We start from the raw sequence: 25331 nt of genomic DNA on the forward strand, positions 1-25331 counted from the left end.
ATTGTTCATAAAACGAGAAGGAATGACCGAAAGTACAATATGCGTGGGTGGATGCGAGTAAGTGCGCTTTGGCTGCCAGTTGCAATCCATGACGGAAAGTATTCAGAAAGTGTGGCAAACATCAAACCCTTTACCGGTTCTCAGCGAATTTGAAAATCGGCTAATTGAAATAATCAGCTGATTGGTTGACGTAACCGGGGTCATTACAGCGATTTGTTTAAGAAAAAACTGAAATAGCAACGACTGATTGGACGAGTGTGTGAGTAAGTGTGAAATAAGCGAGCAGAATTCTGTTGCTGAGTAGCCGATGACGTGGCAGCCGAAGTTTCTCGCTAAATTTCGTATTTCACCATAGCTGAAAGCTAAACCTGGTAATCTATCATCCTTTGTTACAATCCTATCTTGCAGGTAAGGGCATTTGAAGTGGTGTGTTCAGTGATGAGTAAACTTAAAACTAATTTATATCAGTCAGATTAGGGCTTATGTCCTCAACAACAATATGTGCTTTCATATTATCCGTGACAGTCAAGGTTCGGTTACAATCTTTTGTGTCACAAAATTTTTGTTTGAGCGAGATCGATCTTGGAACAGCATGGAACTGAATGTGAATTGAGTCAGACCGTATAATGTGAACATGATAACTTTTTTAACGAACCGTGATCGGCAAAAAATTTAAATAATTTTTTAGTAATAAGTTAAGTAAATAATTAAATGCTTCCATTTTACATGACCAAGTACCAGTTCAATATACACATTTTTTCTTTTCTGTTTTTCACGCAACATTTGGTAAACAATTTTTTGATTATCAGTCCTCATACCTGTGAGCATCGAGCTCAGGACCTACTCTTTGTTACGCAAAAATAAACTCAACTTTGAAGGCAGCTAAATATTACACATAGGTTCCCGCAAATATACACACCTACTCACCCACATAAACACATTCTGTAATCATACAGAAATTGCTTTGAATGCGGCTCTGTTAATGTTTTAACAGTACACCTAACATATCTGTAAGGTTTAAAATAGTAAATAAAATCTACATTAAGTCTTCATGAAAATCAAATAATAAATACTTTTTGGCTAAGCTGCTGATGAATTTTTGTTTTTCAAACGCAAAAATTATGTATAATTTCATACTTGAACCAAGAAAACAAATGTATACAGCTCATGTATTAATTATTTTATATTTTTATTTGTCCACCTATTACCTAATATTGCCTAGCGTCATATACTCGTATTTATATTGAATTGGTTTGTCAGTTAATTTATTTGATTTGATAGTTAGTTAGTGTAATTATTGAGTTAAATAAGATACAAATATTATGAATTACAAGTTTAAAGAAGAGATTGTACCTATTAGTTTAACTGTCAAATATTTACTTGGTTTAATTGGTTTGCTTTGTCTTGAAATCACGTAAGCCTTTACCACAGGGAGTAATGCCCAAGATCGACTACTTTATTAGCACAAACCGATATGGATATTAGATATTAGAAGTAAACTTTTTATGCCTGTTCCAAGAAGAACTTACTTCAATTAATACCCAAAGCATCTACAGTTATTGACTAAATTTGATCAAGATATGCTTTCATAACATAGGACTACTCATGTACTAGGGAAGTCCTCAGTAAGTTAGTGTCGAAAGTTGCAATATTTGGATTAAATTATTTTAATTTTTTATTAAAAAAATAGGGGGCTCCAAAGTAGGTACATAAATGTTAACATGTGGACATATTCTTTTAAAAATATGTGTTTCTATATTCTCTAAGTATTGAAACTTTCCTTAAAAAAATATACATTTTTATTGACAATTTTATGCGTTTTTTTTTGGAAATGTTTAATGCAAATAATACTAATAAATTTATTAACAATTTGGAAATATCCATTAAAAATAAAATAAATACAAATAAGAGCAAATTATTGAACGGTTAGGTACTGGCGAAGAAAACTTGACCATCAGTTTAAAAAAAATACAAACTATCTTCTGTAAAAATGTTGATGTTTTCACTGATTCGACCAGTGGCAGCATATGGACGTGAAACGTGGCACTGAAAGTAGATTACAATTACACAATTAAGTATATTGGAAAGAAGAATACTGGGACTAGTACGAGAAGAAAATACTCTCTATCGTATCAGATATAATAACGAGCTAGAGGAATTTCTACAACGTGAAAACGTCGTGTGGTTTGATAAATCGCAGCGCATCCGATGGCTACGACATATTTGCAGAAGGCCAGATGAAGAAATACCTCACAAAGTTTTGTATGCACGCATGTATGGGGAAAAATTGAAGAGGGAAACCGCAGAAGAGATGGTTAGACGACGTTGGGGACGATCTAAGAAGCATAGCAGCGGCCGACTACCGCAGTATGCCTATGGAACGAGATGCATGGAAAAATTGTGGGCTCATACCGAGATGTAGTGCTAGGCATGATGAAAACAAGTGAGCATCATTTTTTTGGAGAGATTAGATCGTAGAAGGGCATAATGGTAGGAAGCCCAAAAGATGCTTCAAACTGTCTACAATTTTTGACTTAGTAATCAAATGTGAAACGGATAACTCGTTCGAAAATTGGGATTCGAACGAAATTCGAATCGTGGATATTAAAAATTGAAAAATTTGAATAGTAAACAAGACCATATAACGGAAATTAAAAAAAAATATATATAAAACAAGTTGTCTATCAATAAATGCTAAATAAATAATACTTCTTAAAAGATGCAAAAAGGATAAATCTTTGAGTTTATCAATACCAATAAAAAAACTAAAAAAATGTAAAATAAAAAATTAAAAAATTAAAATAAATAAATACAAGTAATACAAAACCTCTGAAAAAGAAAATTTGCTTAAAATGGGCAGCATTGGAAAATGCAATAGCAAACTTTTTAAAAATAAAAAAATGTCATATTATAATACATTAACTAGATCGGGCAAAGTCAAAATAAAAATAATAATGGACCTAAACACCTGACAGGCTCCAACATTTTCGACGCTTAGGGTTATCATAATAGGTCTATTTTTCATCTGCAGAGACGATGCGATGAACGAAACCTTTTCTTTTCTGCCGTTCAAGAAGCATCTCACGCATGCTTTCTGGACCATTCCAATCGCGTGCAAACGTTTACCGACGGTTGGTCTGTCAACATCCCACTTTTTAGACATATCATTAAGGGTTCGACATGCTTCTTCATCCAATAATTGTTGTAGTTGAATATCTTTGAATTTGTTCGGTGCCCCTTTGCGATCTTTATCACTCACGTCGAAATTGCCACTTTGGAAGCGTCGAAACCACTCTTTACAGGTTGTATTTGCTGGAGCGTGATTACCGTAAGTATTGATCAATATACGACACGTTTCAGCTGCACTTTTCTTTAAAAGTTAATAATGAAGCATGACTTCCCACAAATGCTTTTTTTCATGGCGAACGTACACATTTTTGACGTCACATAAAAAAGGATCTTTACGCTTCAAACGAACGTCAACTACTGCGACCCAGACCACACATATACACCTTCAAATCCCCAGTATATTACCAAAGCGAATAAGAAAATAGTGTGAGCAGCGACACCTCTTTTACGAAGGCGAAAACTTATCATAAATATTAATAAAAACTATAAACAAATAATTAGCGCGTACACTTCTGTCAGGGGTTAAGCCGAGCTCCTGCTCATATTTATGGTGTACGTCTTGATGTTGCTCCACATACGGAAAGACTTGCATTTTTAAGCCGACTCCGAACGGCAAATGGTTTTTAATGAGGAGCTTTTTTCATGACAGAAATACACTCGGAGGTTTACCATTGTCTTCCGTGGAGCGTTCGCTATTAGAAAAACTTTTTCTATCATTCTACTGTTTAATGCACGGAGATTCGAACCTACGCACTCTTGAATGTTAGCCACGCACTCGCTCATTCGGCTACGACCGGCAAGAAATATTAATAATTTCCATAAATATCGCCACGAACTTTTCACATATCATAAAAGAAGAGCTGGTGGTCATTTATGTATTTCAATTTAAAGTAAATACCAACTTTTTTTGATATTGGAGTTCTTCCAGCAAACGATCTATTTGTCTATACATATATCATCAAATTTCTAGCGGAGTCTTACAAATATGACCGCAATATGACTATGACTACCGCAATTTTACTTTCATCTATATTTTGTATAAATATTTAAAATTTCTTAATTTGAAAAATAACTTCTCGCTTCATTTGGACTCAAACCAGCAATTTATTATTTTATAAGCTGAAGTGAACGTTCTTGGTGACCACCATAAGGCATTTTTTATTTTTTTGCTTTGATTTTCGATTCCACTTTGCTTTTGACTCACACAGTGCGCACAAATGTCACTACTACTGACGCGATTTGTGAAGTGGTTTACACCTGACAAAGTCACCCTAGCCACATATTTTGCCTAGTTTAAAATTTCTGTACCGGGAAGGTTATATGCCTGTCAGTGTGTGTAGTAGTGAATACATTTTTAATCATTGCTTCGACTGCAGCGCCAACATGTTAAACATCTAATCAATCTAAATTTTTTAAAATTCGTTGTTGAAATTTGCCAAAGAACTCAACCAAATAATAACCATTAGCAACAAGCAAAATTGAGCAGCACTGGTGGTGGCGAGTGTGTGATTTGTTTGAGGAAAAAAATTGTAGATTTGATATTTTTTTTATCTTCACACGCAATGCTCTCCCGCCCGCACTATTCGTCTGCATTTGAATACATTCTGTCAGTTACAAGGGAAGATTGCATTTATAGTTTTTTGTGTATGACAAATACATGCATATGCGCATTCATAAATACATATCAGTATGTGAAATTGGGTGGGATAGGAATATTTGGTGAATGTTTTTGGAAAATGCCCTCAAGATCACGTACACAGCCCAGTTCGCATGACAATGGAACTAGTTGATGAGCTAAGAATTAAAAAAGAAAAAAAAAAATTAACAATAAATAAATAAAAAACACAAACAAAAAATGCATTGCTTTGTGTTTTAAGCACCAGAGGTGTTAAGTATTTCAAGTACAATACAAAATACGAATTTATGTTTGGTATTTAAACAGCTATTGGGAGTATTTTGTTTTTTGCATAAGTGCATTGGAAATCTGCACATATACCTGCAATGCCACTGTACCACAGATTAACATGAATTTAGTGTTCAGATATGAGTAGTAGAAGGTGGCGCAATATTAATCATCCAATTTTATTTTTGAATAACTTGCTAAAAAAAAATAAATATATTTCGAGTTATGAAGGTATTTATTTCTCTCCATTGCTTGCCTGCTTGTATACTGTACGCTTGCCATTGTTTGTCTGCTTGTACATATACGATGCCATTAGCAAAAATTATCAATCTTCCGGTAGGGTGATTCATTTGCGCCACCTTGTATAATATCACACTACTGTTGAAAAACTAAAGCCACCTTAATGAAGTAGTGCTATGTAATTTCCCAATTTTAATTAATAGCAGATACGAAATTTTACTGGAGAGTCACAAAAATATTTTATATGGTAATTATTCAGTTGCAAAACCCAAACAACTTCTACCTTCAATAACATAGGCCAATAAATTGTATCAGAAACCAGAACCTACTTTTCCGAAGACTTTTTTTCTAATCATATTTCATTTCATTTTCGTTGCTCTGGTGGCTCAGTATGATTTTCCGATGATATTTTGTTTAAGGTAATTAGTAGTCTGGTAACTTACACGTTTTTTGAGGCCATGTTTGGGACATTTTTTGGAAGGGAAAATAAAATTAAATCGGTTTGATTTTCTGATATGTTATTAAAGGTATCAGAAGGTGTACAAAAAAATTTTTTTTTTTTTTAGTGTTTTGATACTATTTTTGTACACTGCAGCAAGCGGCAAAAAAAAGAGGTACAGTGGCTGGCCGGCGTGATTTCGTCACTTGTGGTCATCTGAAACAGAAAAAACAAATTGCTTATTAATCAGTGTGCTTGTCGATCTGGCGGGTAGTAAGATCAAATGATTTTGACAAAAAATAACAAAATGGCGGACTTTTTTTAAAGTGGAAATCGGACTAAAAAATGGAAAGTTAGGGACGAAATAAATTATATCTACTTCCCGCGAGAACTATTGATGTGTAGAAAAACATATCTAAATTTCAGCTCAATCCGTTAGATAGAAAATTTGTTTTCACGACGGCCATCCGGAAAAACGTTGCTTTGAGAAAAACGCATTTAAAGTTTTAGCGGCTTAGCGCGCGCAAGTACGAGCCGCTCTCATGTATGTGCTATAATTTCGTCAATATTTCGAATTTCGGTCTAAAATTTGTACAGTATATTACCAATATATCGCAGTTTCAAAATATTTAAAAAACCAAAATTCGAAATTTTCCAAATAAGTTACCAGACTACTACCTTAAGTGTAAAAAGTTTCTTGATGTAGCTTTGTATGTAGCTGGCTAAGTGATTATTGGACATAATAAGCGGGCGCCTCAAGGCCTCGTTGCTTCTAATTTGTACATGGTTTAGTATCCAGACGGGTTTTATTTTATTTCTTATGCTGTCTGATTAAATGTAATTATTGAGGCTTTTTATGGTTTCGAGAGCTGAAAGTGAAGTCATAAAATTTGTCAGGCACAGTTAAGGTAAATGTACAATCGCCACGCCTCTTGTACATTCTCATTTTTGAACATTTCCAATATCAGTTCGTTTGGTCGTAGTTCCTCATTCTCGCTCATTATTCATTTTTGCTTCAAATTTTTGGACCTAGACTAATGAGCTAGTAAATCGAGTATGTGCAGGGCCAAACACCAGCTTAGCATCATAAATTCGCATACAGTTCACTGCTGGGTGCCAGTGATATGTGCAAGGGCTACAATAATATCTACCTGTAGCTTAAAAAATTATTTAAAAAATTAAATTAAAAATTGTATAACAAAAAATTAGCTTTAAAACCATCTGGGAATTCTGTTGCTTCCATTGAAAAAAAAAAAAAAAATTAAATGATGTAAAAAAACATTTGCGCCTTCATATTTAATTACTGTTTATTTGTATACGTGCCATATGTATGTATTTGTATGTACAGCAGAACCATTTTTGCTTTTATTATTCTAATATCTGTTACAATTTAAATGGAAAAATTAAGCGCATAAAAACGAAAAAACGGGCGTTTAAATACTGGAGCGGCTACTTGTACTGACAAAAAAAGAACAAAGAACGACTCTATCCAATAAAAAGAGCGTAACGTCATTTGAAAGCTTAGAATACTGCAAAGAAAAGCGTAGAGGAAAATAATAAGAAGAATACTTAATTTCTTTCACTCTGCAATCAAGTGCGTATTCTGCCAGCGACGAATATCACCACAGACACTGCCGCATGCTAAGGCAGCGCTGCCAAACAAGCAAACAAACGGGTGCCAAGACTTTATAAGTCTGCTGCTGCGCTGTTGTGGCAAACAGTTTCCAACTATAATTTATGTAGAGCGGACGCAATCTGCCACTACTATTAGTGATTGTTTGTAATTAAATTTTAAAGTTTAAGTTCCTGGGAGTCGCGGTCAGTGAGTTTCAGTGTAGACGACTGATTAGTGACCCAACAACACAACAACATTAGCGAGTATCTATATAAGCAGCAACAGGTAGGTACTTGTAAAGAATTGTTGCGGTTCGGTGCAAAAAGTGGAAAATGGATTACTTGAAATTGTAAACTTTGACAGCGAGTGCTCTACGATAGCGGAGTAATTTGACATTTGCCTGTTATAAGATTAAAATGAAATATTTTTCATTATTATTTTGACCAGCACCGCATATTAAAAAAAAACAATAGCGGATATTTTTGTTTATTCAGTGGAATAGTTAACCGACGGCCGCCGTAGCCGAATGGGTTGGTGCGTGACTACCATTCGGAATTCACAGAGAGAACGTAGATTCGAATCTCTGTCGCCCCTCGGCAGGCAATGGGAAACCTCTGAGTGTATTTCTGCCATGAAAAAGCTCCTTATAAAAATATCTGCCGTTCGGAGTCGGCTTGAAACTGTAGGTACCTCCATTTCTGGAATAACATCAAGACGCACACCACAAATAGGAGGAGGAGCTCAGCCAAACACCCATAAAGGGTGTACGCGCTAATTATATATATATATATAATATTTTTATGACAATAACTAAATTATTGTTATTATTATTATGAGAGGCAAACTGTAATATTAGGTTAGGCAATAAGATCGCAGCATTTTTACCGAAGACTTTTATTTAAACAAAAAGCAATAATTATATCAATAAGTTAATAAATTATATATTCGCCGTTGCTGTTTAGAACCTCTTCCCACCTCTCGAACAATTTGTTGATGCCTTTCCGCCAAAAATCGCCTTCTATTGTGTCAAAGAAGTTGTCGAGCCAGGTTTTAAAGATCTCTTTGTTATCGAAGTTAACGCCCCTCTTATGGTTTGATAGGGAGCAGAAAAAATGGTAATCGGTCGGTGCAAGCTCCGGAGAATACGGCGGATGCTGAAGGACCTCCTGTTCGAGCTCTTGCAGTGCGTTTTTGACGACTTGTACAACATGGGGCCTGGTCCTCCCAGTCCTACCAAACACATATCATGGTCATCTTTGGATGAAGACCCGGCTTGACACTCGGCTTTGGCGTATCTCCTGGAGCCACTCAGCTCTTTCTTTCTTTCATATTTATGTATAGGCATCATTTTTCATCTTCCTCTACGATTCTGTACAAAAAGCGCGAGCGGGCGAGATTCTGAGACGTAAGTTGAAGGCGAATTTCTTTGTTTTTTTCGTTGAGCTGGTGAGGCACCCAGGCTTCCAATTTTTCTGTAAATTCCATTGAATGAAGGTGATTGAGATCGTTTTATGATCACAGTTCATTTTTTCCGTCAATTCACGACGGATTTGGCGACCGTTCTCCTTCAAAAGTGATTTGAGATGTTCTTCATAGAATTCAGAAGGCCTTCCGGCCTTCATAAACTTTCTATCACATCTCCTCGATTTTTAATTAGAACTTTTATAAAAAAGTTTTGGAACGCAGGTTTAGAGCTTATTCAATTTTAGTATATTAAAGTGGACGTTTAAAGTCGCTAGAATATCCCTTTGATTTTATATATATATTTTTTCTAAACATATTTGCACTTAACATTGACAAAAGAAAAAAAAATTGGGGCAACAAAATGATGACAAATTAGCGACTTCAAACTTAACAAATTTAACCGACGCACCAAAATTTTTTTAGGAATTCTGTTTGAAAAGTTTGACTGAAAATTGGTCGGAGGCTTTTAAAACTTGTACAAAGTTTAAAACTTGGGTCAATATGGTCTTTGTTATAAAACGAACTAGATTTTTATAAAAAGATAATTCTCATCAAACAATAGATAAATTAATATTCAAAATATTCCGGTGCTATAATTTTTTCGAAGGGTTTATTCTCCTCCAGGATACTGTTTAATTTTTATAATTAAGAAATGGACTTAGCTTTTTGTCTAATTTTCTTCCTTTTTCGAATTAGAGGCAGTTTGTCCTATGCAGCTGTCTATGGAGCGCCAATTAAGAAGAAACGATTTTTTTACATTATCTAAATATTGTCTTATATAAAAATAAAATTATATGTATGCACATAAAAATATTTATTTAATTCCTTTATTCTCTTTCAGGCACTTGGATTCTCACATACAAATTTGAAGACTTACAAAAAAATTTACTAAAATTAACTTACAATGAGCTTCTCTGCAGAAGAAGTCGCTGATATCCAGAAAAGCTGGGAGTTGCCAAAAGCTAATCTAACGGACTCAGGTGCGGCCATACTTGTTAAATACGTCACGAAGTATCCCGAGAACCTGCCACATTTTCCATTCAAAGATGTACCCGTTGCTGATTTGAGCGTAAAGATTCACTTGATTATTTTTCAATTTTAAATAATTTTTTTTGTTCCCCTTCAGAGCAACGAACGCTTCCGTTCGCACGTCACCAAAATCATGACCGTCTTCGACAACTCCATTAATGCGCTCGGCTCTGACGAGGTGAAAGTCACTCAAATTTGGGAGGATCTAGCCAAGACTCATATCAAACGCCATATACCTGAGAAATCCTATTTGGAGTTGAAAGATACCATTGTTGAGGTTTTGAGCGAAGCAGCGAAATTAACTGATGCACAGAAGGTTGCTTGGAATAAAATGTTGGATCACGTCTATGCAATTTTGTTTAAGAAATTGGCGGAATTGGGAGCTTGAGCGGTGGCAAGAAAAGGCGAGCGGTAGTCAGACAGTGTAGATGCAGAGTAGACGATAAAAGTGTGCAAAACTCTTATTTTTCTTGTATCAAATATTTCGTAGGTAAGACAGGCTAGATAAAGTTAAAAATAAAAATTAATAAAAGTTTGGTTAAAAAATGTATCTTAATTGATGATGAAATGCAATAAGCTTTAAAGTTTATGCACATGTTTCATGCCAGAGTTGAAGGCCCTCGCTCTTTACTATTCTAGAAAATAATCGAAAAATGCATTTATAACAGCTGAGCTTAAGATTGCTTGCTATTAGTTTGTAATTTTAAAAATACATATTTATGTACAAAAAAAAATATATATTAGCAATAAAAACTATAATCCTTGAAGAAGTTTACATATACAATATATTGTCCTCCTTATGCTAGAGACATGCACTTTTCATTGAGTTAATGGGTTTGCTTGAGCAGCCTTTGGATGTTGCACCTAAACCCAGAACACCATGCGTACAAGAAAACCACAAATAATTCTGTGCATCAGAAACTAACCTTTGTAATTTTCATAGCGCAATAAACTTGATTTCCCAACATTTTAATTTTTACACTCTGGCGTAACGATGATATATACAGTAATGGACCAAAGTCTATATACAGGGTTTTTTTTTAAAACCGAAGTTGAGGAATTTGGAACACTGATTCCCACATGTATAAAACAAGCTGAGTGACGCAAAGAAATAAATAATATTATTACACTTTTCCTAGGAGATAATATTATTAATCCCATTCTAATTGGTGATATGAATGCAGAAATTGGGAAACAACAACAAAGATTCCAAGGCTTGGGAGGGGGCGGTACGTGGTTCGAAATAAGAAATTAAAAGGTAGAGGTAAGATTTTGCTTAATTTTTGTATTGATTTCGGATTAATTGTTTTAAATGGTAGAACAAAAGGGGATTTCGAAGGAAATTTCACTTTCATCAGTCAAGTGGGAGAATCGTCAATAGATTACTGTATAGTCAACAAAGATGTGTTGCAACGCTTAATTTTGAACTTTGAAGTTGATTTTAGAAGTTGGTCGGACCATTTGCCAATTAAATTGAAGTTTATTGCCAAAGTTGAATTGGAATAACCAAAAAAATGGAAAAGTATCAAGAAAACTTAAATATTCTTATTTATAGGAATTATTAGTAGAGTAAAAGAAGTTAATATTCAAGAACTTCAACAAACAATAGAACAGTCGTCGATAAGGAATCAAACGAAATCAAAAAGGTTATGCAAGAATGAGTGATTTAACAAAGAACGCGAAGAAGCAAGAATCTCGTAATTTCAAGGTTTAAGTGTCCTTAGAGAAAGCTATAACACCGCGTTACACACATTCTGTCCTATGAACCAAGTATACTTTTTCGGAAAGGGGATAAAAAATAAAAATACACGTGTATCGGCGACTTTCATGTACACGTCACAATTTTTTTTGTTTTTGTATTTTATAACTTTAAACGAGCAATTCTTGTATACATATCTATATAGCCACACGATCTCAGGATTAGCTTAACGGATTTGAATGAAATTGGGCACACATCATCAAAAATCTCCATTGAAGCCGCTATACGTTCTTCTGGTGAGTACAGAACCGCTGGAATAACCGATTCTACATTAGCGTAGCGAATTTTGTTGCGGCGAAAGTATTGGTACCCTTTAGTTTGAGTAAAAGTTACGCAAAAGTAGCACAATTCACTGCAGTGCTCCGTACGTGGTAGCCAAATTGTTGGTACAGAGTACTTTATTGTTGACCTTCCATCATAAATTTCTATAGCAATAGTCGCACACGACTTCCGGAGTATACCAAAAGTAAGGAACATAAGCAGTCTTGAATATTTTCTGAAACGAATTAACCACTGTTTTCGTAATATTTTTAAAATTTTTACTTGGTGCGAATAAGCCACAAACGTAACAAAAGTTATTTCGAGTCGGGCACTGCATTTTTCGTAAGATGAAATATACAGAAAGACGCTTTCGCGCAACAGAACTTAAAACAATTGTCAAAGTATACGTCTCCTAGTAGCGCAACTCTCAGATGATCGGAACTTCCGGAACTGTAACAAACACACAAACGGCACAGAGTGTGTTGTATGAAACAATAAATTAAAGGTTAATAAGTTGTTTAAAAATTTGGAGTCCCTTCAAGTTATGCCGAAAATTAAAAAAATTTGTTTGTTTTTTAGAAAAAAAAAAAAATTCAAGAAAATCTGAGAATTGATAAATTATTTTTTTTTTTAATTTTACATAATAAAAACATTTCCACGAGTCTGCCTGTAGAAATTCTGCACGATTGGATCACGGAAAAAGGGTTAAAAATGTATCCAAAGATTTTCACACAGGCGGACTACGAGCTCTATATTTTATACATAAACACAAAAATTGTGACGTGTACATGAAAATCGCCGATACACGTGTATTTTTATTTTTTCTTCCCTTTCCGAAAAAGTATATTTGGTTCATAGGACAGAAAAAAAGTTCGTTTTTGTAACGCAGTGTAATGAAACAAATAAATTGTTATACTTAAATGAAAGAAAAGAAAATAAATATTTTAAAGAATTATGTAAAAGGAATAGAGAAGAATGGTATAACAGACTTATAGAAAATATCAACAGCATTAAAGATAGCGCTAGCTGGTGGAAATTTGTTAAGAAGATAAAGGGTGAAGCTTTGGAATTAAGTTCCGCCATATCAACGCATGAATTTAAGGTTTATTTTGAAAATCTGCTGAGCCCTACTGCTAATGACAAGGACATTTTTTTGCACATAACTTCCACGCTGACCATCTGTTTGGGGCAGTTGTTTCACCAGACAAAGTTAGATCCATGCTAAAAAAAGTTAAATTAAACAAAGCTCCAGGGATTGATAGAATTCCCCCGATACTTTCATTGCGGCTATGGCAAGTGCCTACACAAATCTTTACGAAAAATGCAAAGTAGAAGAGGCTTTTAGAACAAGCTTAGTTTTTGCTATTGTCAAAAAAGCGGATCCTGCCCTAGTAGGAAACTACAGAGCAATTTCATTTATGAACTGCATTGCTAAATTTATGATGGGCATAATTAACGAAAGAATAACCTCATGGACTGAAAGAACAGTATTTTAAATGAGTATCAAGCCGGCTTCAGGAAGAATTACTCTGCAGTCGAAAATATATTCAACTAAGCCGCGATTGTCCATTTAAATTCGAAGAAAAGAAGAAAGTTTACGCGCATTTTGTCGGCTTTAAAGCGGCGTTTGATATAGTATCAAGAAACGGCTTGATATATAAGCTGCACCATATTGTTCTTGCAACGAAACTAGTGAAATTCATAGAGAATATACTATATACAGCGATACAAAACCAGTTGTATGGAATGGCTCATACATTTCAGATTCACACATTCAAAACAAGCTCAGGCGTCAAACAGGGATGCTTACTGTCGCCAATACTAAATATAGGGTGGGCCATGTAAAATTTGTTTTTTGAATCGGCTATAAAAAAAAACTAATCAATATTTTTTCAAACTTTTGTTTTTAGTTTGAATATTCAACATTGTCATTTATGAATGAAAAATAATATCGTTCAAATGACTGCCACGACTGGCTTTACAGTAGGCCATTCGATCAACCCAATTTTTAAGCACATTTCCGATTGTTTGGGCTCCAATTTCATGAATGGCAACTTCGATTTCGTGTTTTAAAGCATCAATCGTCTCTGGATGGTTCGCATAGTATTTGTCATTAACGGCTCCCCACAAAAAATAGTCCAAAGGGCTTAAATAACAGCTCCGAGGCGGCCAATTGATATCGGAATTTCGGCTGATTATTCGGTTTTCAAAAACGGTAGCCAAAAGTTTGAGTGCAACTTTGGCAGTGTGACAAGTTGCACCGTCCTGTTGAAACAAAATGTCGTCCATGTCATCCTCTTCAATTTTTGAAAACAAAAACTCGTTGAGCATGTCACGGTAACGCTCGCCATTTACTGTAACCGCAGTCCCTGGCTCATTTTCGAAAAAAATGGCCCGATGATGCCGCCAGACCAAAAACCGCATCAAACAGTGACTCGTTGTGTATGCATTTGCTTCTCTACAGTAACGTGTGGATTTTCTGGTCCCCAAATCCGACAATTTTGCTTATTGACGTAGCCACCGGTGTGAAAATGAGCTTCATCAGAAGATAAGAAGAAGACTCACCACTTTGGAAATAGGTTTTCCATATTTCCTAATTTTGTTCAAGCGTATAGCGTCCCATTTCGTAAATGTCAAACCTTTAAGTAAATTATGAACACATTTGACATGCCATTTGTGTTACCATTCTCAAAAAAATAGGTGGTTCAAAAAGCAAACGCTATATGGCCCACCCTGTATTTGCTCTTTACATAAACGACTTACATGAAAGCTTAGAAGGAGGATTAAACAGCGAAGGGAAAAATATTAGACTTCTAATGTATGCGGATGATATCATTTTGTTAGCGGATCACCCAGACAAACTACAAGTGATGATAAATAACCTTGAAAGCTACTGCAACCTGTGGAATCTTGAAGTAAACCGCTCAAAGTCTCAAATAATGGTGTTCAGAAAAGGTGGGAAACTCAGTAAAGAGGAGAAATGGTATTATAGTAAGGAAGAAATACAGACTGCGTCTCGATCTACTTACTTAGGAGTGGAAATAACACCTTTGATGCATTTTAAAAAACATGTTGAAAATAGAACGGCTGCAGCAAAAAAAGGTATTAATGCTTCGTGGATTTGTCTTTTAAAAAAGAAAGAAATTTCAATTGAAAACTTTTTCTTGCAGTTTGTGGTTCAATAACATCATACGCAGCACAGGTGGGGGGCTTTGGTTGCTTTGAAGAAGTTGAAATATTGCAAAAGTATATTGTAAAGCGAATTCTGAAGCTACCATCACATATGCCTACATACCTATATACTTTTTTGGGAACCGACATGTAAGAAAATCATTTGTTCATTTTAGAACTGTGCCTTAAGTATATGTATGCACAGAATTTTATTGATGTGAAAAAAATCGGCTGCCACATTATGGGGGAACACCACTGTGAACGCGTGAAAATTAAGTGATTTTCATGAATTTTTTTTATAAGTAGGGATGATTATTTCAGGATCGGAGAAATTATAATTTATTTAAAAAGTTGCATTTTTAAATGTATACTTAAAATATTTAGGAATTTTAAAATTTGTGTTCAAGGTGTGAATAATATTTAGAGCAAAATTAACTATCAAACGGATATAAATAAAGATTTTCTTTTATTGCCTAAATGCCTAAAAAAGTTAAATTTGTTACGACAAAATAGTGAGAACTCTAGTTCTAAGTGAGAAAGGGAAGTCGTATTTGAAGAGCCCAAAAGAAGCCGGGGGTTTCAGAAAATAAAAAGAAAAATCGTTTAGAATGGGTTATCTGATAACAAAATGTTAAGGAGAAAGATTGGTCGAATGCTCTGTAGTCTAACGAATCGAACTTCGAGACAGGCTTAGTTTACATCATTTAAAAATACCAACAACCACTTCCTCTTACCCTAGTCCAATTTCGAGGAAATAACACAAATCTTATAAAACCATTTTTCCCCCTTTCTGGTGTGACATTCGAGTGGCGACTTGTTTCCGTGGAAAACCATCCCTATTGCATAGTCGCATGGACAGTCAAAAGTACATAAATGTATTAGAAACTATACTTTAGCCTTCGTTAACGCGCATTTTCGGCGATACTAATTTAGATAGAGTTCAATTCCTACAAGACAGTGCGCCTTGTCACAAATTAGTGACTACGATGCGTTGGTTTAGAGACAATAACATTGTTTTGTTAGATTGGCCAGCACAGTCTCCAGATCTTAGCCCCCTAGAGCGTATGCGGGCTATTTTATAATGTAAGATATAGGGACACAGCATAACATCGCCAACAGCCCTGACAAATGCTTAATTCACGAATGGAGCACCATAAGTACATCCGAATTTGCAAAGCTTGTACGCAGCATGGAATTGCTGCTGCTGCCAAAGCAAAGGGTGGACCTACTATTGTAAAATTAATGTTTTTATCGCAAATTCCTTTTATTTGTACAGATTTAATGATAAAAGATCATTACTTTCCTATTTAAAATGAAAAATTCAGTTATTGATGGGGTGTCTAATAATTTTGACAACAATTGACGATGCCAGTAACCAATAAGCACAATAACGAATGTTAAGCCCCCATTTGGGAAATCATAACCAAAAAAGCAATTTAATATTTTTCAATTAGTTAGCTGTCATATTTACTGAAAAATAATAAAGCTTCTTTAGTATTTACCTATGAAATCAGACTTTTTTTCAAGCGACACATTTTTCCCATCTCTCAGGTAATTTATGGATGCCGCGCCAAAAAAATTGGCCGTGTTTGGCCGCAAACCAATCATCAAGCCATTTTTTGGCATCTTTGTGAGAATTGAAGCGCTGCTCGGAAAGTGCGTGACCCATAGATGCAAACAAATGATAATCGGAAGGCGTCAAGTCTGGCGAGTAAGCCGCATGCACCCGCGGTTCCCAATCGTACGTTTCCACCAATTCCCGGGTCGCTCTTGTTCGATGTGGCGGTGCATTGTCATCAAGAAAAATTACTTTGTGACGCCGATCGGCATATTCTGGGCGTTTTCGGTGTATAGCGCTGTTCAAAAGGGGCAATTGTAGTTGGTAGCGTGCAGCGCCAACTGTTTCACCTAGTTTTAATAGCTCGTACCACATCATACCACGCTGATCCCAGAAAACACACAGCATTGCCTTGCGGCCGAAGCGATTTGGTTTGGCCATTGTTTTTGGCTTGTGGCCGGGCGGACCATACGATCGTTTACGCTTGGGATTGGAGAAATACACCCATTTTTCATCACCCGTAACGATTCGATGCAAAAAAGACTTCCTTTTGAACCGGGAGAGCAGCATTTTACAAGTGGTTTTTCGGTTCTCAACGATGTCCGCAAATCGTAGTTTGAAGGCACGAAATTCGACATTTTTAAAACTGAATATTGTTGACAGGTGACAGACGAAAAAAACAAGACATTTGGGAAGGTTTAAAAATACTCAAAGCGACATCTATGGACTAATACCTGAACGTCTCATTTCATAGGTATATATTGTTATGTTATGTTTCTAAAATAAAGTCATTTTAGTAACTGGTATAGTAATGCGGGTATTTCCCTTTAGAAAGGCGTTGGAAATTAATTTAAACTAGAAAGATAGGCGCAGTACAAAAAAATTTAAATCTCTGATGTACGTAACTCAGCTGATAACTAAATTCTCCAATTTTTGCAAATAAAATAGTCGTAGCGGCAAGTGCCCACACGAGCACTCAACTAACCAGACTCTAATCCTACTACTCAGCAATTTTTTTCAGACTTGGTGAGTATGAAATACATTTTTTTAACCTTATCAGGTCACACCTATTTTTTTGTTTTGTGTTTGCAAACGATGCGCGCATATCGATATTTCGCTGTTTTTATTTCTACAACAACAATGACTCGGTAGTTGTGGGCAGGTAGCAGTATTTCAATAGTAATGATAATAAATAAATTTCTGCAAATAAATATTTGCAGAAAAAGAATTAAGACTGCTAAAATGATAATAATTAATATTAAATTTGCACAGATTTTTTTTCTAAGAATATCGCCGCCTGCCAAATTCGAATTCCGCAATTATTTACTATTTTATTTTTAAAAATTTTTGCCTTCAGTTACTTTATTTTTTATACTCAAAAATTGCACATTTATCTTTTTTTGTAGTTGGTTTACTAAATAATTTTGCCATATTTTCAAAACACCTGGCTAACCACCACGCAAACAGTACCTGATTTGCATAAAGAATTAATAGCGAATAGCGCTTATAGGCGACGGCAAACTTGCGTTGAATAAATAAAAATATATAAAATATTTTTTCATAATAGAAAATTGTAATTGTGTTTGAATAGCATTTGTCTACGCAGGCAAACCATTTTGGTGCAAAAAATGCTATAATAAATAAAAAATCGATTGCTTGCCGAACTCGGTATGTGATCTCCTTGTTTATAGGGCAATCAATAATTGTAATTCAAGTAGTTGGGTGTGCAAAATGTATATAAATATTATAATAGGACTACGAATAAGTTCGTGCGGTTTTACAACAGATGGCGTAACTTGATTATTATTCCATCGATCCACATTTCCAAACATTCATTGGAGAGCTACTGTCGTAAGGCACAAACGTCAGTATAAGTTTTTTATTTGAAGCGTAAACAACAATATTTTTACCACACTTGAAAATGTCGAATTTCGTGCCAAATAATGTGTTTTTGCGGGGAATTTTTTAATATGAAGAAAAAAGCAGCCGAAAGTCATCGTATCTTGGTGGAAGTTTATGGTGAGCATGCTCTAGCTAAGCGAACGTGCCAGAAGTGGTTTGCACGCTTTAAAAGTGGTGATTTTGGCTTGGAAGACGAAGAACGCGAGGGTGCGCCGCCAAAGTTCATGGATACCGAATTGGAGGAATTGCTCGATCAAGATCCGGCTCAAACGCAAGAAGAGGTTGCAAAAACTTTGGGAGTTGATCAATCAACCATTTCCAAACGTTTAAAAGCCATGGGAATGATCCGAAAGGTAGGCCATTGGGTGCCGTATGAATTGAAGCCAAGAGACGTTGAACGCCGTTTTATGGCATGCGAACAACTGCTTCAACGGCACAAAAGAAAGGGTTTTTTGCATCGAATTGTGACTGGCGATGAAAAGTGGGTCCATTACGACAATCCAAAACGTCGGGCAACGTATGGATACCCTGGCCATGCTTCAACATCGACGTCGGCGCAGAATATTCATGGCCTGAAGGTTATGCTGTGTATCTGGTGGGACCAGCTGGGTGTTGTGTATTATGAGCTACTGAAACCGAATGAAACGATTACGGGGGATGTCTACAGACGACAATTGATGCGTTTGAGCCGAGCACTGCGAGAAAAACGGCCGCAATACGCCGATAGACACGACAAAGTTATTTTGCAACATGACAATGCTCGGTCACATGTTGCACAAGTGGTCAAAACATACTTAGAAACGCTCAAATGGGATGTCCTACCCCACCCGCCGTATAGTCCAGACCTTGCGCCATCCGATTACTATCTCTTCCGATCGATGCAACATGGCCTGGCTGACCAGCACTTCCGTAATTACGATGAAGTCAAAAAATGGATCGATTCGTGGATTGCGGCAAAACCGACCGAATTTTTCACAAAGGGAATCCGTGAATTGCCAGAAAGATGGGAAAAAGTAGTAGTAAGCGATGGACAATACTTTGAATATTAAATTTGTAACCATTTTACGTCAATAAAGTTTCAAATTTCGAAAAAAAACCGCACGAACTTATTCATAGTCCTATTATATAAGCACAACTGCGAACAAATAGGGAGGTAAATCTGGTATATAAACTACACTTTATTGGTTGTTTTCTTCCCACCTTCGGAAGACTTATAATTTTGCAAAAACAAAATTGGTTGAATAATTTTGCGTCATCCTGAACTATCAACACTCTCTCGACGTTGTGGGTAGCGCTACTAAGCTTCAGCGCTTAGCATGCGTGTGCATCACGGGACCGATGCGCACCTGCTCTACAGCTGCGACGGAGGTAATGCTTGAGCTGACACCACTTCATATAGTTATTCAGTAATCAGCCAAGCATACCCTGCTGAATATTAACAGGGAAGACTTTGGGAGAGGAAATGTGAAGTCATCTAAAGGCATGGAAGTGCATGGAAGCTCCCACTCACCCAGCTACCCAGAGATGATATCACTAAAGTAATCAAATTCGAAAATAAGCTCAGAATTGAACTAAAAACTAAGTTAAACTGGAGTTGACCTGCTTTCGAAAAGAAACTGCAGGAGTGTACCTGCACCGGTACTCAGATGGCTCGAAGACCCCAAAAGGCATAGGCGCTGGAATTTATGGTCTCAGAATAAAGCACTCTGTGCCAATGGGCAGTTTACCAAGCGGAGATGTACACGTATGTCAATTGTCTATGTGCAGAGATGAACTTAGACAGAAATTTCCGGAAAGAGCGAAGTGTCATTCTGCGTGACAGTCAGGCGGCATTCATGGCCCTATCGTTCTGTGCGATCAAATCCTAACTCGTCCTTGAGTGTATCGAGAAGCTAAATCTATTAGGAACGCACATTCGCATCGGTCTAATTTGGGCCCCAGAACACAGCGGTATAACTGAAAACGAAATAGCGGACGACCTGGCGAGAGAGGCTATGGCCTCATCTTTAGTAGGACCCGAGCTTTTCCTTTTTATGTGACAACACACCATCAAGGAGACGCTTAGTAGGGACTAAGCCTAGGGCTAAACGAGGTTTGCTGGCACCAAACTATGGGACTATGCCAGGCGAAATCTCTACTGGGAGGGCACAACCAAAAGAGGTTTAAAAAACCCATAACCCTCCCCAAGGATAAACTGAGAATGCTCACGGACATTCTCATAGGCAACTCCAGACTGCTCCACTGGTACTTGTCGTTTCTGCGACCAAACTCCGGCCATTTCAATACACCTTCTCCTGGATTGCAGCGCTATAGCGCGGAGAAGGTTGAGATATTTTGGCCAACTGCAGCCAGAAGAAAAGCGCAACCGCTCAATCCAACCCAGCTCCATCCTGAGTTTATTAAGGGAACCACGTCTGGATGTAGTGCTGTGTTGAGTAGATGGCACAAGAGACTATGAGGTCGAAGTGTAAACCTCATAAAGAATCTAATATAATATAATCAATATTCCAGTGATTCCATGTCAAGTATTATATTTTGGTCATGGTCTTAAATTTTTCTAAAAATTTGTTTATTTCTAAGCTTGAGTGTAATAAGAAATTAAATGAAATAGTTTTGAGAAAAAGAATGAATATTTGAAAAAAAAATATATTAATAAATTTTAAGATTTATTCATTGTTGAAAGTTTTGGTACAGATTTTTTTAATGAAAGATTTTTAGCATTAAAAACATTTGTATTTACGTAAAAGATACTTCTTAAAAAAATGTTGTTTTGAAATAAATTATACTTGTTTTTAATTTCTACGTAATTCTTTTCTTTTTTTATCATTTTGGAGAAACACTTGTGACTTAATTCTATTTACCCGTCTCGTTTGCAGCACTTCCATATTTAGAGTAGCGGACTACCTGCCTACGGACTACCTTCTCCTCGAGCAGATATTTATTACAGTGGCACCAGGGAGGCACATCTAAGGTTTACATTCAAATGTACAAGACCGCGTTCGAAAAAAATCTCAAAAATCAGATGTGATGCAAGGCGCATTCATTAAAAGTGGTGGCACAAGACCAACAACAACGTTTTGTACATTTGATTATTAAAACAAAGTATTGGAAAAGTAGAAAACAAAGAATGAATTCGCCTTGTTTCATTCTGTGCTGACAGCCACATGGGCATGGAAAAAAAAAAATCGGCTGATTTACCGATACCACATTTAATAGATTCGCCTTGAATCAGAGTGATTTTTGATCTACAGGGTAGGCCATTTAAAGCGGGCCCATCGGGCAACCCTATAACTTTTGACAGGAACGTCAGATCGACTAATGACATAGCGCGTTGGAAGCGTCAGTCCAAGACAATTTTTACCATGGAGCAGTACACTCCAAAAGAACGCGCTGAAATAATTCAGCTTTACATCCAAAATAACTTCTCAATTGTGAAAACTCAACGTGCGTTTAAAAAAAAAAATAAAGTTAAAAGTGCGCCATCCAAAAGCACTTTACAGCGTTTATACGCAAAATTTATTAACCACGGTAGTCTCAGCAATACCAGCCACGCATCCAGACAACGTACACGACGTTCTGCTGAAAATATCGAGGCTGTACGAGCCAGTGTTGAGGAGGCTCCGCGAACATCGAGTTATCGTCGTTCTCAGGAATTAGGCATCGCCAGGACAACACTCAGGCGCATGGAAGGCTACTGGTTCCAACAGGACGGGGCTACATGCCACACTTCACGCGCTACAATCGATTTTTTGAAGCCATTGTTCCCTGGAAGGTTGATTTCGAAAAATGGTGATTTTCCGTGGCCACCGAGATCACCAGATTTGACGCCACCGGACTTTTATTTGTGGGGTTATCTGAAATCCAAGGTATACATCAACAAGCCAAGGACTCTAACTCAACTTAAAAACAATATCCGACGCGAAATCGCCGCCATACCGGCCGAAATATTGGCCAAAACGATGGAAAACGCCGAAAAAAGGACACATTTGGCCATCAAGGCCAGAGGCAAACATTTGAAGGATATCATTTTCAAAAACTAGCTGGAACAAATCTCCTTGAATCAAAATAAATGATTTTTCATATCAACACAAAAAAAAATGTTTTTTTCAATGTTTTTTTTCAGAAACAAATGGGCCCGCTTTAAATGGCCTACCCTGTACTTGAAAAAATTTGGAGTTTTGATGAGAACTTGCCGAATTTTTAAAAATTCTATACAAAGTTCGAAACTTTGCTTTATATGCTTCTTGTTGTAGTATGAACTATATTAAAAAAATAATAATTTAATTAACAAAGTAAATAAATAGTCAAAATTTATCATTAGGTGATGTACACTTTATATTGCCGCTGACTGTATGCAATAACAACTAATATAATTTTTCATAATTTTTTTTTAATTTCCAAAAGAGTGGCAATACCAGCTAAAATCATTGTTCATTAAAGCTCTCATTCGGTGTCTCTAGCTTAATAATCAAGTGAAATGTGAGATAAGTTGTTATTTTTGCAATAAAATTCAGATGGCAACGTTATCAAAAAATTGTGTTTATGAAAAAATGTTTCTTTCATATGTATACAGTAGTACTCATGATTATTTTTGAAAAAATTACTTTTTCTATATACAAATAGATGGAGGCACCCTTATAAATGGATACAATAGGAGCATTCGATGCGAAAATGAAATTGATGGGTGATATAGTGAGTTTGGAAGAATCAAAGAAAGTAGTGCTGAAGATTAACAGGGAAAAAATTAACCCACTTAAAGTAAATGTCGCGGAGCCAAGCAGTAGCTTTACCGTTATGAACTCCAGCATTCAAAACGTCAACAACTTCACCTACCTGCGAAGCATAATTTCTGCGGATTTCCACACATACGAGGCTGCGAATTTTCAACTCAAATGTGGAATGGACATACGCTTTGAAAGAATCCCACCGAAATATGCTGGCAAGCACTCGATTGAAATCCGCAAGGCAGTAGAAAAAAAGTCATCGCGAAGGATCGTGACCGTTGGAAGCGTTTTGTAGAGGCCCTATGTCCCATCAGGGAGGACAGGAATTAAGAGATAGTGAGTTTGATCAGAATTGTCAAATAACTTTCTGACATATTTGACGCTAAACGCGGTGGCAGAATGGTTTCATTTTTATAGCTGTGATTATTTAATCCGCATTTGAAGAAGGTATTTTGACCAGTAGAATTAAGTTGCTTTGGCAACATTTGCAATAAAAAGTATAAGGAATGTATAGGAGTATGATATTTTTGGCTGCATTAATGACAAAGTATTTACTAAAAAATAACAAAAATGTTAAGCTAAATGACTTTTAGATAATTGTTGTACAAACTGTGAGAAATAAGAAATAAGTGTTTTATATTTTTAGCTTTACTAAAAGAAAAATACTGTTTCATGCAATAAAACAATTAAAGTGGCAAAACAAAAAAATGGAAATTAAATAATTCGTATTACTTTTTTCTACTACTACTTCATTACTGTGATGGAATATAAATTACTGGAGGAACGAATTTGGTTGGTGCTTTGCAAAAAGCGCTACTTCCTCCGCATATGCTGGGGTAGAGGTTAAATTAACAGTATTGTGTAAAACCTAAGAAACTACTCCCTTTAAGCTATTATTTGACATAAAAAAGCAACAAGTAAATTTTTTCCAAATTATTCACTTGAAAGGCCATACTTTACTCTTCTTTTCCACGTAATTCCCATTACTTTTGAGGCATTTATCGTATCTTGGTACCAGCTACTTGTATGCCATCGTCAAAGAAGATTCCTGCTTGATTAGACAACCACTGCTTCACAGTCGTTTTCACTTTGTCATCATTGGAATAGCGCTGCTCCGCCAGATGCTTCTTCAAGTGCATAAACAAATGGTAGGCGCTAGATCTGGACTGTATGGAGAGTGGTCCAATTGTTCCCAGCCAAAAGAAGTGATAAGGTCTTGTGTTCGATTTGTTGTGTGTGTACGGGCATTATCGTGGAGCAAAACGACACCTGCGCTCAGCATGCCACGCCTTTTGTTTTGAATTGCGCGCCGCAGTTTTTGTAAAGTCACACAGTACGCTGCTGCATTGATCGTGTCGTAAAGAACACTTCTTGAGACAGCAGGAAACTTTTCAGCTAAGGACGAAATAGTGAATCGTCTGTTCTCTTTCACTTTGCAGTCCACTTTTTGAATAAGTTCATCGGTAATGACTGAAGGTCTTCCACTTCGCTCCTCATCATTAATGTTTGTGCGGCTATCTTTAAAGGCCCTAACCCAGTTCCGCACCATTTCTTCACTTATAATGTTTTCACCATACACTTGACTGATTTAATGATGAATGTCAACTGATTTGAAGCCTTGAGCACAGAGAAACTGTATTACAACACGCTCTTCACAGTTGGCGGTATTCTGAATAGGTGGAGGCTATAATGGCGTCTGTGGCTTCCCAACAGATGTAGCTACACGAAGCACATGCGCTAAACGGCGAGCGCAGCGCTGCGACGACTAGATATGTATTAGAATGACTCAAATTGCTAGGTACCAATAAATAAAATCTAAAACCGATAGAAAAATTTTATAATAATTTAAACCATTTTGCAAAATTTTGTGTCATATTATATATGAAAGAGATTTTTTCTGAATACGAACCAATTCGGACAAAAATTCGAATTTTTTAAGTATTCAATCCCAGTACCAGAAAGAGCATTTATTTTTAACGAAATATTTTCTCTTTCCGAATTAGTATATTTGCACGTTGGTGATGGTGAGTATCACAGGCGATGGAACAATGGGCTGTATGAGCTTTACGACGACATAGACATATTGCAGCAAATAAAGATCCAGAGGCTACGTTGGCTGGGTCATGCCGTCCAAATG

The 25331-nt window shown here is 36.2% G+C and overlaps 1 protein-coding gene across 2 annotated transcripts; it reads left to right on the plus strand.

Annotated features, from left to right (window-relative positions):
- Positions 1-7416: 7416 nt before the first annotated feature.
- On the plus strand, positions 7417-10578 carry LOC129250749 (globin CTT-VIIB-7-like). Of its 2 annotated transcripts, none has more exons than XM_054890353.1 (3): positions 7417-7611; positions 9622-9859; positions 9917-10578. In XM_054890353.1, exons 2-3 carry the CDS (start codon positions 9695-9697, stop codon positions 10205-10207), a joined length of 456 nt encoding a protein of 151 aa, XP_054746328.1. In that variant the 5' UTR covers positions 7417-7611; positions 9622-9694; the 3' UTR covers positions 10208-10578. The 2 variants fall into 2 exon arrangements, with proteins under 2 accessions (XP_054746328.1, XP_054746324.1); XM_054890349.1 differs by having other exon boundaries at positions 9632-9859.
- Positions 10579-25331: the final 14753 nt, after the last annotated feature.

This window comes from Anastrepha obliqua, chromosome 1 (genome assembly GCF_027943255.1).
Source record: "Anastrepha obliqua isolate idAnaObli1 chromosome 1, idAnaObli1_1.0, whole genome shotgun sequence".
NCBI classification, from domain to species: Eukaryota; Metazoa; Arthropoda; class Insecta; order Diptera; family Tephritidae; genus Anastrepha; species Anastrepha obliqua.